Here is a 21,107-nt window from a genome sequence, read left to right on the forward strand (position 1 = left end):
TCGCAATCTAGCGGGCTGAGGCTTTTTAATGTAACGTCAGGTCAAGTTTGACCAACACTGGCCCGCCGCGACGGGTCCAATCGGAGTTCAGATCAGCCCCTTCTTCCCTCACCATCCCACCCCTCCCCTCTCCTCTCTCTCTCTCTCTCTCTCCCTCTGTCCCTCTCTCTCTCTCTCTCGCTCACTCTCTCCCCCTCTCTCTCTTTCTTAGTTGCAAAAAATTCTCTGCAGCTGGGCTGCACCTCAATGAATGAATTGGTGCACTGTGAGCGACCATCATCTACCCACTGGATTTCCATTGCACCCGGCTTTCATCCCGAACATATGAATTTGCTTAGACAGACCCTTTTAAGGAGTTGAACAGATAGGTCGGAGAAAATGGCACAGCGCGTGGTTTTCTTTCTGCTGTGGCTCTTTGACCGGTCATTCGCTGGATTTCCCAACCAGATAAATATCGGTAAGTGCTTTTTGTTGTGTTAACCGACTGCAGATTGTGGTTTATATGAACAAAATCAGATGGAAAAATTGCAATTTCATACCGGATACGATGCGCGGACCCCTGCGCAACGATAGAAACCAACTTGATTTTTCCATATGCTGACAGCATAAAACCGGTTGTTTCTGAAAACTAAATCAAAGCTACATCTAGTCTTGATTGTGTCACCGTATTAACTGCATGGAAATATGTAGCATTTGGATAAGGGAGACGGGAGGCTGTCAGTTATCCTGCTCGATCCGAAGAGTTACAGACAGACGCGCTGGTTAAGATTACATTATAGTTATTCTACTGAATAACAATGATCTCATTTATACGACCAGGGCGTCTAAAGCTCCTCCTAAGTCAACAATATAAGATCCAAAACTCACACTAGACCGTGAAAGCGTTGTCTGATCTTGGTTTTTCATCTTTTCAAGGGGGACTGTTCATGCGTTCCACGGTGCAGGAGCACAGCGCGTTCAGGTTCGCTGTCCAACTCTACAACACCAACCAAAACACCACTGAAAAGCCTTTCCACCTCAACTACAATGTCGACAACCTCGAGTCGTCCAACAGCTTCTCGGTCACCCATGCATGTAAGTGTGCTTCTTTGTCAGTCGTGTCCAGAAACACTTCTACCCACCGAGAGGGAGCAGAATTATTTATGTCAAACTCATATGGAGCTTATAGAGGCTTCCGCTCAGAGCAGGGGGAGCGGTCAAGTTCTCTTCACTTCACTCTGATTCATAAAGTACCAGTGGGAACTACAGAAATATATGCAAGGCATATTTCCTGCAAGTCATCCTGGATATTATTCTTGAGATTTACCGCACGATGTATACCTCATATTAAACCTTTTTATTTGGCAATAACCACACTACTCCAACCTCATGTCTCAGTTTTACAGACTGAGGCAAATGCGTGAGTTCCACATTGTAAAAAAAAATCGGTTCCCTTGGCAACATGCAATAAACATGCTAACAGTTACACAATGCCAGTGTCAAGGACTCAGCCTTTAGAAGCACATGACTAGATTGTCATGTGCTCAGTCTTTGATTTCATCACATATGGTACATAATTTATGCAAATTGACATTATGCAGTATCTTGTTTGTTGGTGTTGTTGTTTTTACATGTTTTTGTCTTTGGTGATTATTGTCATCATGGTGCAACTGGTGTAACTTTTCTTTGTGGCTCATGTAGCAAATATATTCTTTCTATAAATCCTTTAGCTGCATTTTTTTTAAGTCAGCAGAATAAGACAAATGGACAAAAATGTGGAAAAACTGGCTTGACAGTGCCATTTTATCTTTTTAAGTGACAAGTTGAGTTCGGCCGAGTGGCTGATTGTGGGCACACAGCCTTGTCTGACTGGTGCGGCTGCGTCCCTCTAACCCCTGTGTGGCATGGTCGGACTAGACCCTCTGACTCTCCAAGTGCCACAGCGTCTCCGCCTGCTCCGTCCTCTCACTCCCCCTGTGTTACTGAGCATCTCCCCCACCGTTGCAGAGTCAGCTCATTAGCACTCAGCCCTCATAGCACCTCACCGTGCTGTCATTGGGTGAATGGGGGGGGGAGAAAAAAAAATCCATAGCTCCCTAACCAACACCAGCAAATGAGCTGGGCTCAGACCTGCAGAGGAGGTGGGTCTGAGCAGTGAGGGAGATGAAGCAGAGCGTCATATCACAAGCAGCAGAGCTGCAAGTGCCTTAACGAAGGCATCCATAAGAAACAATAAGCAAATGAGAGTGAATAAATAATAGATAGTGCTGTGCAATTTCACGCATGTTGAAGAGGAAGGGGCGCATAGGAGGGAAAGGCTTGATATCAGAATCTAATTAAATTCAGGGGCAGACAGAGCTTTAGCAAAAGGAAAGGGTTCCTGAGGGAGCCGTGACCCCGTTTCTTGTTCCTTGCCGCCACGTCTTAGCATCTCCATCAAGAGTACCCTCTCAATACTGCCTTAAACTTCAAATGAGAAAACTAGTAGCAGTGAATGATGCAAAAACAGGAGGGGGGATCATCAGATGTAACTGTGTTTGTTCCTATCAGATGCAAACTGCTCTGCTTGGAAATTTTACTCTGACCAAATGTTTATCTGCTTATATTTAACACATTAAAAGTCCTTTACAGTAATTAATTGCTCTTAAATCTCTCCAAATTGCAGATTTCCTTTAAGTCTGATTTGTGTAACGTCTGATCTAAGACTTTTGTCAAGAGAGAGCCCTGAGTCTCTTGTCAAGCTGAGCCTGCAAACCACAGACAGCTCATGCTGAGCTCACAACAGTCCACAAGCACCTCAGATTGTCTCTACCGATATAGAGAACAAAATAGAGATGACGGTTATTAAATATCACTTATCTGCTGACTGCCAGGCCTTTGAGACTTTGCCTCTGGTGAGTGAAGCCCTCCTGAGCTCCCGAGTTTTACATTTGTCCACGCTGTTGTTTGTTCTGCAAGTTGTCACAATTATTTAGTGGACATTCAGGTTACCTTCGTCATCAATAGCCCCGTGTGAGTGACTCAGGTCTTTGTCAGCAACAGCACGCATGTGCTTCGTGGCATTTAGGTCGTTTTGAGAAGTAAAATTATTTAATTTTGTATTCTGTTGTCCCAGTTGTTGCTTTAGCGTGTGTTCTCCTTTTGCTCCGGGACAGCAAGTTCCAAAACCCTCTGTTCTGACTCATCATAAAGATCCCGCCCCCTCATTTTCCTCTACATCCTCCCAACGTATGATGCTAGAGAGCAAAGAAGGAGTGGGTGCTGCGTAGAGTTTAAGCTTTTTTGGAAACAAAATATGGAAATCCTTAGGTATAATGAAGGCGCAGTGTTGTGTCAGAACAATTTCTTTCAAGTCCGTTTTAAGCCGCTCGCTATTAATTGAATTAGTGACCGTCAGAAAAACAATGTGTGGCTTCAGTAATCCTTAAGGCTTGGCTTTGTACTACAGCGGCATGGCATGCGCTTTCGTGGCAAGACTGTTGTTGCTTTGAAGTGACATCAGAAATTGTGAAATGTGTAATTACCGGTGCAGGGTCTATAATAGCCATGGAAGCTCGGAGTCAGGTATGCTCACAGAGGAGGCAGGAGTAGTTCAAAGCAAAGGGTAGCAGTTTGAAGAAAGCAGAGCAGACAGCATTAATGTTCCTGATGGTCACGGCTAGCCAACTTAATGACACCGCCACCATCCTTTTCTCTCCTGTTTACCCTTCTTCTTCTTCTCCCCTTACCTGAGGCGAAAAAAACATCAAGCTCCCCTCTCTGCCTCTCCCTGCCACGCTATTTATTAGATTACTCGCCTTGATTCCTGTTAAAGGCAAATTTTGCACTGCTTGGCTTTTGAATCTCATCTCGCTATTCCTCATTCCTCATTCTGTCATTAAGCTAATGGTCTGTGTCCTCTCAGCCAGCCTTTTTACATGTGCCTACCCTTCTTTTATTGAATCCTCCTGGTCCTTAAACCCTGGCAGTAGCAGCTGCCTCCTTGGCAATCCACTGTTCACGCAGCTTCTCCCACTGTTGTTGGCTATAGACAAAATGGCTCCACATCAAGAGCATGGGAAAGAGCTAGCACATCATCAGACGAGACACTTTGGCTCCGTTTTGTCTTTTATAAGAAAATGTGGAGGGGCGAGATACAGACAACATCAACTTTGAGGTTGTTTCTAGCTTCCTTCCTGCGAGTCAGATGAGGTACGCACTCGTGTGTGCACACACAGCACAGAGCGGCCCGTTAGCTTAACGTAGCACACACCAATCAGCTGAGACTCTAGGAAGTGACTGGCCCACCCATGAAATTAAATGGTGTACAAGCCCCAGTTAAAGCAGCAATTTTAGACTTTGGCAGTTGTGCAAATTAAGTAAACAAGATGTGAATATCATTTGTGGGTTTCAGAGGCTGGGTGGATTTTGTTACCGTGTCCCCTTCTTCTTTTCTTTGTGCTAAGATGACATATCTGGGTGCTGACTAGAGTTACAATCTTACAAACACAAGCTTGTGAAATTCTCTTCTTCTGCTGTTGGAAGGAAATCGCGCAACAATTCTTTTAAAACGGCTCTGAAGGAAATGGCACCTGACCTGTGTGATATTAGAAATTTCACACTTCAGCATTCGCATCGTCAGTTAGAAATCTAATCTTTGCATATTGTTTGTGCACTATGAGAATAACAAAGTATGCGGAGCCCATTTTAACGCATTTTATTTCATTTAAAAAAAAGAGAAAACCTCCAACAGATGCTGGATTCACATGGATGCTGCGTGTCGTTGATTAAGATTAGCATAAATGCTCAGGAAGACCGAACTTTTGTCTAGACACGTCCCTGGAAACGTCTTCCTTACTGACCTTTACGCCTACCCAGAGAGTGCTAGCTCTGCACACCAACAGTCTCTTTACACTGCCGGGCTGCTCCATGACTGAGCACATGTGGCAAATGGCATATGCTGCGAAGCGCAGACGGAAAGGGCCCTTACCAAATCTTTGCAAGTATCGTGGAGTATAGCTTTTGGGGCTGCGGCTATTGTGGAGGTGTGTGAATGGATGGTAAACAAAGCGACAGGGAGACATGTTTTTGCGGTGCCTGGCCTGACAGAGACAGGCTATGGTCGAGAGACGCTCCTCAGGTGATTGTAGTAGTGCCACAGTTCTTGTTCTTGCAGGCTGTAACTCAGCTTGAAAGGTGTGACGAGGGAAACACGGCGGGGGGAGACGGGGAGGGGAGAGGTAGGTAGAAGCTGAGTTGTGGGAGGATAGAGACTGCAGTAAGTCAAGGCAGAAACATTCTGAGGAAGGTTCCTCACAGTATGTGCGTGCACAAGTGTATGTGTTTGAGAGCGAGACAGACAGAGAGAGAGAGGGAGAGGGAGACAGACTTCTCCGGGCTATGGGGGTTGTACCGGGACAGTCCAGCTGTGTTGGAGGCACAGATGGGGGCTTGTTTATGGATGCACGGGCATGTGCATATGCACGCTTGTGTGTGCACATATACACAGATCCAAACACACAGACATCACGCTATAGGTGCATGCAGTCCCACATACAAAGACGGAAACATCCTGTCTCCCTTTGTGAGTGAATGTTTTGTACCGAATCTCCCATGACACACTTCATCATCCATCCAAAGTAAAGGTCAAGGTAAAAAAAATATATATTGCAGACTTCTTTCCTTTCAAACAGTATAATTTCAGAAAACAGTTTTTGAATACATATGTGCAGACTAGGCTCCATGTGAAATAAAGCATGACAGTGCAAAATCCTCAGAGAGAAACTTGAGCGACAGTAGAGTAATGTAATGGTGTGATTTTGAGGCCAGAAGGACAGTCGGTCTCAGAGGTGGCTTGATATGGGGCTGAGTCAAATGAGTGCTACAGAAGCGGGGGTTACATGCTCTGGGAGCTGCAAGGCCTGTGAGACGGGGGTAGGACGTCAGCAGACGTGAGAGACTGACAGCGTAGTTCACATGAGACACAGTGAGGGTGGTGACTGTGTCGGATACAGTCTCTACATGTCACAAGCTTTTAATATAATATATTAAAACTACGGCAACACCCTGCATGTCTTTCTGAATTTTAGTACACATTGCTTATCCTGAATTTCCTCCACTTTTCTTAAAGCCTTACTGGCATGGCTACAATAACGTCGGCTGTTTGTTACGGTCACATGAAGCTAAAGCTTTTTCATACACCGAACACATAAAAGCCTGGAAAAGATCCAAAGGCCAAACCTCCAAAGGGAAGATTATTTTGACCTAATTTACTGGCCATGAAATGCCCTCCTCTGTATTAAAAAAATAAATAAAAATAAAAATTTAAGTCAGGCACATGGGCTGTAATGAGATTCAAAAAAACAAAACATAGAACATACTCTGAGGCAGATTCAACACAATGAATTTTTAATTAGAATATCAAAAGATCCTCTTAAACCCAACCTGAGGAGAAGGGCTGCTGACGGAGCGTTATTTGTCTTGGAATCAACGACGCTGGCAGATGTTGTTTGGTAAAACAACAGATTTTCTCCCTTGCTACTGTGGTGGCTTCAAATCTCCATATATCTTTCACAAACACCGGGCATTTGGCCATTTTCAGCAGCTGCAGAGAATGAAAAGTATATAGTGCACGGACAGGCTTCTGATTCGGGGAGATCAGTAAATCACATCAGACGCGACAGATTTCTCTAGTCCTGACAGTTATCAATCTTTTGTGGTATGTTCAGACCTTCTGTGAAGATGTCCATGCCTTTGAATTTCCTATGGATTGCCCTTTATCTCCCCAATCTGTTCTCTAGGGCAGATATCAAACATTGCAAGCGAGAAAAGGGATTTGGAAGAAATGATTATGGATGGAATGCCATGTCACCCTGAAGATCATCACTCTCTGACTTGTAGTTTTAAACTCACTGAGCATAACACTGAATTAATTAGATAATTCTGGGTTTGAAAAAAAAAGGCTTTGAATGCATCATGAGCGTATGCAAAGCTATAACGTTGACAGATTTCTGCGTCTATAAAAACTATTTATGCCACAGATGAAACCCCGGTGTAGCCATTAACAGCCTACCAAGAATAGATTTAAGTATTATTTGTGCAGCACTGACCCATATGTGAGCTTTATGGCAAAGCTATGAAGATGAGGCGTAGATCAAGCCCCGTTCTCGTCAGCAGACATGATGCAGCATGACAGCCCATCTATGCTCCGCACATCTGTTCACCACTGTTCAAATAACGGGGTGGTTTCTGAACTATAAGTCAACAATGACAGGCCAAGTCTGTGTTCCCTTATTGAAGATGATATCAACACTGGCTTGTGATGAACAAGAGGGGCTGGCTGACCATATGAAAAAAAGAAAAAAGCAGAGATAAACACTATGTGGGACCACACAAGGAGGTGTATTGTGACGCATTACAGGCATTTGCTGCTGTGCAAGGGGGAAAAAAATGCTTTTGATAAGAGAGAAGCTCTACATGTGGAACATTTTTAGCAAAATGAACACAGGGCAAGTGACCGTTTCATTGAAATGTTCCTCCCAGGTGCGTCATGGATATGTATGCCAGCGGTCCAGCTCTTTGTGATGGCTGCTTTCCATTTTGTTTTCTCAGCGAGCAAAACCTCTCAAGGAGAGTGGACTGTGTTGTTTGTGGCAAAGATTATTTTTCATTTCAAAATGTCATTTCCCCTCATACAGCAGTTGTGAAAAGGCAGGGAGGGAGTAGGTAACAAAGAAGAAGAGAGGAGGAGCATTTTCAAAACTTGTCACTTGTAAAGATCTCTGACATTGCAGTCAGCAATTTTTACTTTTACTGCCCCTCTCTGTCTTCCTCATTTCTATCCCCCCCTCTGTATATATATTTAATCTCTCCCACAAAGCCCATTACAGCTATGTTCCCGCAGCCATTGCAGTCACACTCAGCTAGCTATTGGCCATTCACTAGACTCCCCTACAATACCCGTAATCACTGAATCAGTAATTCCCTACTTGAGCTGGGATAGCACATCCGCATCGTGCCTCATCGGATGTTGCTGCATTGGTCTGGCTTCGTTGGGTCCTGAAGAAAAAGAGGGAAACCCTGTAGTCTTTCTCAATAGGAGCTACAGACTGCATTGTCCTAACCAAGGTCAGGCAACTTAAAATAGTAAATAAATAAATAAAAACACCCCCAAAAAACCTATTGTTTCAGAAGAAGCCAGACAAAGATTTAGTTTGCACCTACGAGCTGTCAAATCTTGTCAGACTGCTTGGACTACATTGTCAGCTGTCTACTGTTTTGTTCTTCCTGTGCGTGTATGTGTGTGTGCGCGTTTGTGTTAAATTCCTGTGCTAGAGATGGTCAAAAAATGAAGAGGACGTCAGGGCTGTGCTGTGATGAATACAAAACACCAACAGGGAGTGTCACCATGTACTCTCCCAACTAGTAAATATTGGATCACAGTGCGACGGGGCTTCCAGCTTCCAGCTCGCCGTCTGCCGACAGAGCAGATTGATCTGCACGTTTCTGGCCCGTTTCAAAAGAGGCAGTCGCGAGCAGAGCCCTGCCAAAGCGGCATGTCTGTGCAGAAACAAGGGCTCCATCATAACTGATTGCTTGTGACAGTTCACAGTCGCCGGGCCACTGAAGCATCATAACCTTGTGAAACTAGAGGATGGGCAATCTAGCATACAAGCTGAAGGAGAGGAGGAGGAAAGAAATATTAGCATATTCCTTGCAGTGTTACAAAGATGCAAATAAGACTCGCCGTGCCATGAATAGCCTTCTGTGGTTAATATTAAACACATCTTATATAATGGAAGACATAATGCGGACCAACACCTCTGGAGAGAGGGTGAATTTATAGATAATTACTGCAATTGTGATTGCAGGGGAAGGACAGGACCTCAGCTGAGAGGTCTGTTGATGTGATGGAATAAACTGCTCATGACAATGAAACAGAGTTAGCTTCCAGCAAGGCTGAGAAACAGAACCACTCCTATCACTTCAGTTGTGTTGTCACCATAACAAGCACCAACACATACGTGTGTTCACTGATTCACACGGAAAGCATGAATGTTGTAAGGAGTAGAATGATATTCAAATAGCTATGAATAATAGGCTGTAACGGTCCACTGGTGCTTGACCATGAAGATGATGTTTGCCATTGCTGTCCAACTTTTATTAAGAATAAGTATATACGTGCAGTGGAAAAGCATTTAAATGTGGCACAGTGGAATGGTCTCGCTTTACATGTTTCTTACTGCTGTTCTCCTGTCCTTAGTGCTCACTATCCCCATGAGTGAGAATTAAATGAACATGATGTGCTCTTTCAACCATGACCCTCCTCTGTTTCTCCCTCCAATGGTTAATTCGGAAAGTGCTGTTGTGCGGCTCTTGCCATTTCACACATGGCTACGTAAAACCTGTGGGCGGTTGCTCCCAGGCTGCTGTCCATGTTTGTGTGTCCATGCATGACCGCGTGATGAAATATTGAAGTGTCCTATCATTCTATCATAAACCGTTGGGTAGCCGTCAGCACCGTTTCCGTCCCTAAGTTTTATTCTTCCACCCTTCTTTATCTCGGCGGTGTGGCCTTCTTTATTTATTTATTTTTTCCCGCAGCGTGGCGCGCGGATCAGGAAGGCAAACCTCATCTGGACCCATGACAGAGCTAATCCATCGCAGCTGCAGAATGAAAAGACCGTTTGGAGTGAATCCATTCCACAAGGCCTCAATGGAAAGCTTCTCTCGGATGCCGGTGCCCTTTGCAGCCCTGACAGTGCTAGAATATGATGAAAAAGGACTTGAACGAGTTCAGTGGCTTAGCTATGTTTATAAAAGAAGGGAATAGTAGAGGAGAAAGGCGCCGGGCTAAAGATGGAGAGATGGAGTGATTGGCTACAGTGTTTGTGCATGCCAGGGTGTGCATGTGCTTGTGATGTGAACTAGATTGTAAGCAGAGTATCACCCCCGCCTTCATCCTTCCGCATACCTGTCCTATATGCTGAAATTCAATGTCCAGAATATAGTGTTAGTGGATGTGTGGGGTTTTACGTGCCTCTGCAGATGAATGCCATACCCTGTACAGCAGACATATAATGACTAACGCGTACAGTAGCTAAAAGTAGCACTTTGTGATGGAATATACAGTGTGTTTGAAAAGCGGCAGGACTTTGAGACTGAATACCATACCTATCTTAATATATCAAGGGCACAGCGAAGTCTCATCAGATTTACTTTATGTTCTGTTGCTTTCCTCTCAAGATGTTGTGCCGCGTATTTTCCTCCTGCCTATTGTAGTGCTGCTGCCACTGTACAAGTTCCATCCCTAAGCTGCAAGGGGGATAGACTTTGGGTATTTTATGCAGAAAGAAGCTTAAGTTGGGAAATTGCTCTCAAGTGGCCGAAGTTTGAGAAAAGTCGGTGAACGTTTCACTTCCAATTTCAGGGGTTTGTCTCTGAGTAAAGCATTTTAGCTCCGGGAAACCCTGTAACTGAATGAAATATTTAGATGTAATGAAGACCCCCGTTGCACGAAGAGTTTCCTGTTGTAGAAGCTGTGAACCATTCATGTTATTTTCACCCTCAGCCAAAGTATAACTCAGTTTAGCTTATGAAGTGAATCATCCACCCTAGTGCAAAGGAAAACGCATCTTTAAGGGAAGACAGTGGAGCTTTAGTTTAGTCCTTTAAAGCTGTTCGTTATATCGGTTACACTTACAGAACACATCCGCGTTACTAACAATAGGTCCAATTGAAAGAGAAAACAAGTGAATGGTGCAAATATTTTCTCGGTCAAATTGCACCTCTTGTACTCGTCATACTTGTTGCACAGTGATGAGTTTGCACCAGTGGCCCAAAATAAAAGAAAAAAATGAACACAGCTTATAATAAACCATAGTTTCCACCTTACAATTTTAAGGAAAATACATCTTTGGTGTGAAGGAATTGCAGCATTGGCTTTTCCTGAGAAAAGAAGACAGAGAAGATGGTGCTGAGATCACCACAGGGACTTCTCTATATTAAATAAAAATGTAAAGTTCTAGGTAAATAAATTGAAAATATATTGGCTTTGATCCCACCTACTAGAACCTAACTTTATCATGTTACAAACATATTAATACTACACTGGTTACAAAAGTGTCCATGTTTCTTACTGATGTTCAGGTTCACTTTTATTCTTCCTTGTAGTATGAAACACTATGAAACTAGAGTACAAGTAAATGATTTCAGGCATAAAAGTTTAAACAACAAAGAAATGAAAGTCATTTAATTTCTGCCAGTTGTTTGCCAGCCAAGAGACAAGAGTAAAAGTCTGTTGTTCGCCTTGATGTGTTCTTCACCTATGAGCGCCATGTATCTCACTTCATTTAACTAACAATTAAAACTTCACAAATTGGACCAACACAGCATAAAACAATACACACAGAGTTGCCAACTTCATACTAATATTGCACAAAAATTCAAAAAAGGTAAAAAAAAGGCAACAGTCACGGAAAAATATGTACTAAATTAGCAGCCTCCATGTAGCGCTCTCATCCGCGTCAGCTACATATAGCATACAGCTACATATAACTACATTTAACATACAGCTACATATAGCTGCATATAGCATACAGCTACATACAGCTACATGTAGCGTACAGCTACATATAGCTACATATAACATACAGCTACATGTAGCATGCAGCTACATATAGCTACATATATATAGCGGTCTCCATGTAGCGCTCTCATCCGGTCAGCTACATATAGCATACACCCATATACAGCTACATATAGCATACAGCTACATATAGCATATAGCTACATATTGCATACAGCTACATATAACATACAGCTACATATAGCAAACAGCTACATATAGCAAACAGCTACATATAGCAGTCTTCATGTAGTGTTCTCATCTGTGTCAGCTACAGCATAGAGCTACATATAACATACAGCTACATATAGCATACAGCTACATATAGCAGTCTCCATGTAGTGCTCTCATCCACGTCAGCTGCATATAGCATACAGCTACATATAGCATACAGCTACATACAGCAACATACAGCTACATACAGCTACATATATCAGTCTTCATGTAGTGCTCTCATCCGCGTCAACTACGTACAGCATACAGCAACATACAGCTACATATAGCGGCCTCCAGTAGCGTGTCAGCTACACATATATCTCTTAAGCATCGTATTGTGATGTGAACAAATTGCAGCACGGTGACCATATCAGACAAGTCATCAGCCTGCATCCAATCCTTTTCACTGGCATTGGTGGCCAAGCACATATCCAGACAATAGAAGGCACACTGTGAATAAAACCGAGCACATCTTTTTATCTAATGTGAGAAAACTTCTTGCGCTCTACTTTCCATGTGACTTTGTGGAGTGGCTCTAAAGTGAAGCCACTTGCTGAAAACCTATATTGGATTCTGTTGTTAAGGTTTGTTAGAGAAAAGTAAGGCGAGTACGGCACTTTTTTTTTTTTTTTTTTAAGGGTCTGCATGCTGGGTCTCTGGAATATAAAGGGATTACAGTTCACTCACCTACATAGCCCCCTGTTTTCCATTTCAGTCTCTCTGTGCTGCCTCCTCCGACATTATCATTCAGGGATGTAGCGGCGTCTCAGCAAGGGCACTAATAAGATGAAAAGTGGCGCTGGACTCTACATACTTAACCATGCCCGGATTGAAGCTGAGAAGGGGAGGAAGTCTTTAAGTGATGTCTTCAAGGTTAAACAAGTGGTCCCATCTCGCGTCCTCATTGACTTATTCTGTCATTCTTCACAGAAAGACAGGGGGCTGGCTGGGAGAGACCGGTGCTGGAGAGGTGCTGTTTTAAAATTCAGCCTTGTAATCAAGTTTCACAATGGAAATCCTTCTTCAGTGGCTCAGCTTGGATTGCGCCAGCACCATAGGATATAGATTGCGATATGTCATTTGACTGTCAACACGATGGGCAAAGGCTTAGTTTACATGCGCAGAATGTAGACCTCGGATTTGCAGAAAGTCAACCCCTCTTGGTGTCTCTGTGCAGCGCACTTGTGCATGTGCACATAAGACATACATGCGACACGGGGATCTAAAATCCCCCCCTAAAGGACAGAAACAGCCAGTCAGGGAGAATTAAACTCAGATGGTGTGCACTCTAACTGGAAATGGAAATTGTAAAGAGTACTTGCCGACCTGTCTTGCAGATGAGGAAAAGAGAAGATGACAAACACAAACGGCTTTATGAAGTACAGATAGAATCGTTCTATACAGGAGAGCAGGAAAAACAATCTAGCGTTTTGACGTTGATGGAAAAATATATGTGCCTGCTAGACATCCACAAAGTTTACTCTGGCTTGTTTTTTGTTTGTTCTTTTTTGTTCTTTTCAATCATCCAAATGAGAACAGGAACAGGGGAGGTTTTCAGCTGCCAGGTATTCCCCTGCTGTGTGGAATTGGATTCAAAACAAGTCAGTCGGGTGAGGCGCTCTATACCAGAAATATCACAACAAATCTGTACTCAGGCGAGCCCAGCTCTCTTGCAGTCAAGTCATATCATTTAAAGGCATCCTCTTAAACTACAATATTCCTTTAATCATGGGGCTGAGATTTTTTTCCTCCATGTGTTCTTCTCTTCCTAACCGTTCCCTGTGATTCGGCACGGCAAATCTGCCCTGTTTGCAGAGAAGACAGAGGCCAAGACCACTTCTGACAGCAACAGTTTGAGTGTTTGCCGTTGTAATCTGACATGTTGAACTCTGTCTTTCTCGCTCTTTTTTCGTAGGTGTCCTTGGCACCTTGCCTCCTCTAGCTCGTCTCACACTAACACCAGACAGACAGTGATTGCACTGTGTGCTAGGACACCTCCGCACACCTCGAGTGTCTGTCCGTGCTTGCGTGACGCAATCCGCACCCCTCTCCATCCACAATCACTGTTATTGTTACTCCTCACTCCATGCGCCATTCTCTTCTTCCTTATTCATCTCCAAAGAAGAGCACGTTTTAGGCCTGCAGTGCTGATTGGGAGGATTAGTGGTGTGTGAGGGACTTTGTCACCAGCTTTCTGGGAAATCCAATTACAGAATATCATAAGCCTTACATGTTTCATACTCTGCTGAATCCTCCTTAAAAATGCACACAGCCATGCTCGAAGGGTCAGTGTTTAGCGGCTGTCCTCTGTGTGCCTCCTGAAGGTGAGAGGGGCAATCATCTTTGAGAGGATAAGACAATTCCTGTTCGCACCCCTTTTGCCTCTGCATTGCAGCAAATGGTGGACTGCATGAGCCTGTCGAAGAGAGGATTGTTATTTGTTCAGCGTAATCGTAGCTGTCGAGGTGAAGCGAGGGGCCAAGGGTTTAGGTTTGTTATCTGCTCACATAGATAGTCCTTAATTGCATGTGTCAAGGAAATGGCATGCAGCGGGCGAAGGCATGCAAAGTGAGATTTCTGCATGTATCATACTAAGTTATTCAGATGGTCTCACACCTACCGTACTACACTATTCTCTTAACATTTAGTAATATGTTGAACATTCAAACATAATTCTTGGTCAAACCTTTTGCTTTTTTGCTCTGCAAAACGAATGAAGACATCAACACGTGCAGGCCCTCTTTAGAGTGTATGTCTGTTTGACCTGCGAAATGCTTTCAGCCCAGTCTATTGCTCTGTGCTCAAACAAAAGCATGATGGTGAGACCTTGAAGGTGAAAATATCTGTCAGAAAGAGATGGAGTTGAGAGTCATCGACTCCCTTGAGGACTGCTCGCCGGCCACTCTCTCAGGTACGGGACTATATCATCAAGATGGCAGGCGGAGAGGAGAGGGAGCGGCTGGTTGGAGGGCAGCAGACAGAAGAAGGAGAGGAAAGAGAATTGTAAATGAACTTCAGAGATAGGGACGTACCGTATGTGAATGTGCACCACATCCGACCTCAGTGACTCCTCGAGTCGGTTTTGCTTTTACAGCACAGTGCTATTCTAGTGATTCGCAGCAGTCAAACCTCTGATGTGTCATGCATTATTAGTGATGACTCAAAGGTTTTGAATGCAGACCGTGGATGGAACTTAATCCCGTGAATTTACCTTTGTACTGAGAAGAAAAAGATATGCCTTCAAAGAAATCATGATAACAGTGATATTCATTTTATATCATCCTCTTCCTGCTTTTTAGTGTTTTGGTTTTAGTCGTCTTGTTTAAAAGTACTTAAGCTTATTACAATATTTCCGGTGGCAATTATAATTCACTCTCATCTTCAAATAATTCTAAACATTGTGTTAACTGGAATATTTGGCCATTTTGTGAAGCAAACAGTTTTACATAAGTAGTAGGTTCTTATCTTATTTTGGCAAACTAAACCGATTCATATCGCTTCTTTTGTATCTGATTTCCCAGATTGGGGTAGGGTAGGGTAGGGGCAGAGCTGGAGTCCCTGACATCAGTGGCAGATGCAAGGACCTTGAACAAAATCCGGACCAGTATGAACAATGTCCACCACCCTCTACACGACACCATAGTCAAGCAGAGAAGCTCGTTCAGCGACAGGCTGCTATCTCTGTCCTGCTCCACTGCCAGGTTGAGGAGGTCGTATATGAGTTTTCTATCTGAATGCCGTGACAGAGGAAGAGTAGTTTTTCTATGGGTGTCTTTTAGGTCTAGTTTCTGAACCTTGACAATGTAAATGATTCCAACTAATGTTTGAATTTTATGCATTCACACGGTTTTCCATAATGTTCTCATTTGGATACACCGCGCTGAGCTCAGACAAAACGAACTAAGTGAAATTTAGATTTTATTATCACCATTTCACACAAATTACCATCAATTACCATCAACTCCCTCAGTGTGCCGATAGTATAAGGATATTTGACCTTTTAGCTGTTAGAAAATGGAGAAACTGGCCCAAATCAAATTACATTTTTTAACTTGGGTTTTATTAAAACGTAATACCTGTGCATCTTATTTCTATGAATATTTCTATTTACTAATTTTCATACATAGCTGCTGTTATATTTGAAAGGAGGCTTGTTATGTTGTGGGCTTGTTGTGTTGAACTAAAAATACCAGAAGCAGGGTGTCAAAAAAAATAACTAAATTACACGTATTAAAATGTCTCCAAATATCCTTAGCAAAGCGAGCTTGTGTTGTTTCTCGCACACATTTGGACCAAATTTGAACACATGCTATGTGTTGCCACAGTGGAATCAGATAACGTTTGTTATACTCTCTGTCCATCCAGGCCCCGGGGAATGAGAGATGTGTATACATTACCTGCTGAGAGCCAGCATTAGAGGCGGGCTGCCTCTTCGGACCCTGCTCCGATAGCGACACACTAATTTGAACTGTTAAAGTTACAGGGCAGTAACCCTTTTTCGCGCGACTTTTATTAATGTGTCGCACAAAGAGTTTTACAATTTGCAGCTGTGTTCGCTTTATAGATACAATAAGACATACCCGGCCATTTTCTGTTATTAAATCTGTGCAGCTTTATAAGGACACAGCATCATTTATGAATCTGTATATGATGTTTTATAGTACGTGCACATATGAGACATGTATTGAGGCGGGCTTATTCAGTCACAGAAACAATATGCATTGAGAACAGTAGATACTAAATATGACCACAGGATGTTAGAGACCTGTCCTCAAGATGACAGGATGCTGATGTCTCGGTGGGTGAGCTCCAGGCTAATCAGCCTGGGTGACGGAGCATCCTGGGCTGGGCTCCTTGCCCTCTCTATCATCCATCACGCACTCCACCAGTCAAACACTCGTGTATAAAGACACACACACACAGATGCATCTCTGAACCCACCAGTGGATTGCTTGTGTGTGTGTGTGTTTTTTTTTTTCAAACCCAAACAGCAGATGAGGTACTTACAGTAGCAGTGGGGATCCCCAGCCTGGTGGGGGTGAACACAGGGCAAATGAGAAATTTATAGTTCACTAAAACAGAGCTGCCCCATGAGAGACAATGTGTTTTCTTTCTCTGCGGTTGTGGCTCATTGGGTTGAGAGGGTTGTCCATAAACCAGAGGGCTAGCAGTTCGATCCAAGCAAGGTACACGGACCACATGCAGAAGTGTCCTTCAGCAAGACGCCGGAGCCCAAGTTGCTCCTAATGCATGACACTGGTGGAATTCATTTCCTGTCCTCTAAAGACAAGCAAAGCTATCTTTTTTTTTTTTTTTTTACATCTTAAAACCTGCATTGTTTGCTTTCTAGCATCTATTTTCTTCCCTTTTCGCATTTTGCTCAAGCATTGCCTGAGTTTCTTTGCGGATTACTGTTAATTATGTGAAACCATTCACAGGTTTGTTGATGACATCTCCTACAGGCATTCTCTTCTTTACGGCGTTACTAGCGGTAGATACATATCCACAGGGTACCTTTAAATGAACTTTTCTGCAAATTTTACAAAGGCATGAAAACAATAAGGAATACCGCATCACCTTGTTTCCATGATTGGAGATGGCGTTCTTCGCTTGCATGTTTTCTATTTCCGTGTGTTTCAAAAACATTATTTTGCATAATTCCGTTGAAAATAAGTTTCTATTTAATGTAACTCTGGTCCTATACCATCGTCTATGCATTTATTGTAGTAAGTGTGTGTTTTTGTACTGTTCTCACAGTGTGTGAACTGGTGTCACTTAACCCGGCGTACAAATGCACAGAAGTTGATTCAGCAGGACTAGTAACAGCTTCCTTTTAGCGTTTCACGGCACCACGGCAGTTGAGTAGTTCTTGAATCTGGGTCTGCCATTCGAGTTTGAAGCACTTCACATCTCTATGTGACAAGAGCTGATGCAATTCCCCGAGGCACTTACGAGCTATCTCTCTGTGACAGCATCCCTTCTTCTGAGCGGGACTGACTGGTCCCGATGTAGGTGGGACGGGGTGAGTGGGGGTTGTCTGGCGGGTGGTACCAGCAAGGGGAGCCACGAGGACCGGGGGGAGAAAGAGGCAGAGACGCGAGGAGGAAATGGAGGACAAGTTGCTGAAAGGAGAAATGCCAGAGAAAGGAAGCGAGAGTGTGGGTTTTGTGAAACAGACGAGGAAAACTGCTAAAGAGATGCAATCATCATTGACATTTACTGTTCCCGGACCCCTTCCCGAGGCTGTGCAAGTGTCTGGCTCAGGGGCCGCAAAAAAGCATGGATGTCCAAATACTCTGAGTGCATGAAAAGGTTTTTTTCTTCTGTGTGTTATTAATTAGCCCAGCAAGCCTACAGGATGCCATATATCCCTCTGAACTAGCATTCCAGGCCAGCCATCTCAAGTGATGCATCAGAAATGTAACATCCCCGTAGCACTGCCGAGTGTCCTGATTATAGAAGGGAATGAGGGCGGCACACTGTGTGTGTTTGACCAGTGAACTGGAGATGGGATGCATGGTTCCCTGCAGCAGGAAGGGGGAGGAGAGGGAGGGAGTGAGGGACGAGGAGGAGGAGGAGGAGGAGGCGCTGTTAGCTGCAGAGGAAGGAAAAAAAAAAGGGCAAATGAGACTGGAAAAGAGGGAAAAGAAAAGGAGCAGATGAGAGAGCGTTGTCTGTGCGGTGTTGTTTAGCACTGCTTTAACGCTCCTGTAGCGACTCTGTCAACATGCACACGGCCGCCTTGTGACTTGTGAGCAAAGTAGCATTATTGAAATTCAAGGTGACACTCGGAGAAAAATTGAATTACATCAACGGATGTGTTATATTTTGGAGTTGGAGACAGGCCCCGCCGCCTTATTTCCACGCAGAGCACACAACATTTATTCCATTTTTATTTAATTACCCAAGCTGAGGCCAGAGCATGACTGTACCACTGTGCAGTCTTTTTTTTAATTTTAATTTTTTCTGTCTTTTTTGTTTTTTCCAGCACCACTCCTTGGTCTGCTGATGGAGCGGGGCGATATTATGGGGGAAACAATCTGAAAAGGGGAAAGAGAGAGGCACTCAGGTGTAGAGAGATACTGCCACGCTTGAAGAGGATGTGTGCTTTAGGGGGAACGGCCAGATGGCTGAGGCGAAAAAAAAAAAACACACAGGCAACAAAAGAAGAGGTCAAATAGAATAGTGAGGATCAAGGAGAGGAGCGTGCAGAGTGACAGCGAGGTGCTGAAGGAGGAGGGGATCAGTACTGCATGGAGAGGCACGACAGAGGCAAGTGAGCGAGGGCGTACATGCAGAGTGGGGTAATTTAGAACTACGTTAGTGCCCCTTCTGCGTTTCTCTCTAGAGAATCCCAAACGTCATGCGCCTCTATACATAAAGGTAAAGAAATGACGGCACAATCAGTCCTCTGTGGTCAAACTGCAAGCATTTCTCTTTTAAGTCAGTAATCTTCACCTTTCTGACTTTTCTTTTCACTCAGTTGGACTTCATCAACATTCCCGACGATTTCTTTTTGTTTTCTATTTCCTATTAACGGACCAGCCGGCGTATACTGTATATCTCGTTATTCACCCTTAAATAGATGCAAAGGTTCAGGGATTTACATGTACAGTGAATGAGCGAGGCAGCAAACGTGGTGCAGCTTATAAGCTAAAATGTAGATTAATTAGAAAGTTGCAAAAAAAAAAACAAAAAAAACAAACATGTGATTTAAATAAATAAATTACAAAAAAAAAAAAAAAGAAACACTTGCTCATTCTCTTACAGCAGCTCCCTGCTGTTGGTGATAAGAGCCAGCGCTTCTTTATTTCTCACTAGCTCTGGGTGAAACAGCAACAAGCAAATTGGTCTTCACTCTTTTCTCACAGCAGTTGATGAGACTGCCTGCCAAAATCAGGTTCATTTTTCTGATGACATGTTTTAATCATAATTTATAACACTGCGACTCTAGCTAGCTTGCCGAGGTCGGTAAGTAAACGCCTTGTGAACCCACAAAGCTCCAATATGTGGCTTGGCTGGTCGGCCTCTAACCAGGCAAATGAGCCAGTAGTGATTAAGAGTGTGTGTGGGGGGTTTGTGCACACTCAGCTCACGGCAGTCCACTGAAAATCAATAATGCTGCTTCCATTAATTGTATGTAATGTTACACTAACAGTGGTCGTGTCTTTATGGGAATACAAACACGTGGCTGCGAATATTCCGCCCGCCACAAATGATTCTCACGAGGGCCGACACTGGAGAAGGTGCAGATGGAGATTGTGCTGTAAGGAGTGTGCAGTTGTTGAGGAAAAAAAAGAGTCGGGGGATGACTAACATCTGAGGGGCAGAGTTGCACGGTGCTGGCAGATGTGGTGCAGCGAGGGTTGACCGGTGCGCGCCCCCAAAGCAGAACATATCGTTCCTTGTCTGGAAACTCCTTATAAATTTCACTGCCATGGGAGAACCTACCCGGAGCTCAGATTGCTCTAGATGGAATTGCTCATGGGATCAGCGCAACACGCGAACCTCACCACTACAATACCTCAAAAGGGTGCAGCACAAGGAAGCTAATGGGGGAAGATGAGAGGACAAAGATGAGGGCGAGGGGAGAGGGGATGGCGCGGACATAGCTGTTATTGAAGCCCGGGTTTGCTCAAAGTTCAACCTAATAAGCAGAGGACAGCTGAGCAGAGAGAAAGAGGCCGCCAGATCCGGTCCCCTAGGACAGGTTCTGTGTCAGTACTGGCCCAAATTAAGAGGGAGTGCAGAGGAAACTGGGCCTTGACAAGGGCTGGAACTCCTACTGGCTCCCCATTCAGTGTGGGAGATTGCACCACTCACCCTGCAGCACTTACCCACAATACTGCTGTCCATCTGTTGATTCACTTATCAAGGAGCTCTGTCGTGTGTATGCCATTGCATGTGCGCGTCCGTGCGTGCGCCTGCCACTGTGTGTATCTGCGACAGAGGATGGATGCTTATACCTCGGAAGAGGTGGCTGTACCGGGGCAGATAGGGGGCGGAATAGAATTAAAAGGGATGAGGCAAATCCCGCCAGCGACTAGATCGCTCATTCGCGCAGCAATTGTGCTGTAGAACCAAAATACGTGTGCGCTGTCATGTCGTCCTCAAAGGTTTGCATGAAATCTCATGAGCAGAGGGAGAAGAAAGGGAAACAAGGTTATTACGTGTGTGCATCTTCTGCCTGATTACAAAGGATTGTTTAATATATGACATATCCTACTGTATGTCTTAAGCAGATGTCCCTACATCCGATCAGAAACAAATATTTAACACAGCCATTAGACTGGAGGGAGCATTTCCT

The 21,107-nt window shown here is 44.0% G+C and overlaps 1 protein-coding gene across 1 annotated transcript in view; it reads left to right on the forward strand.

Moving 5' to 3' along the window:
* Positions 1-378: 378 nt before the first annotated feature.
* The window catches only part of gria3b (glutamate receptor, ionotropic, AMPA 3b), a gene marked incomplete at its 5' end in the record, with an annotated part of 81,393 nt that continues 60,664 nt past the window's right edge, over positions 379-21,107 (forward strand). The window contains 2 exons of the mRNA XM_084550185.1: positions 379-457; positions 916-1,074. Coding sequence (XP_084406311.1) covers positions 379-457; positions 916-1,074 — 238 coding nt within the window. The remainder of the gene's footprint in view (positions 458-915; positions 1,075-21,107) is intronic.

This window comes from Chelon labrosus, assembly GCF_963514085.1.
Source record: "Chelon labrosus genome assembly, chromosome: 8".
In the NCBI taxonomy this organism is placed as follows: Eukaryota; Metazoa; Chordata; class Actinopteri; order Mugiliformes; family Mugilidae; genus Chelon; species Chelon labrosus.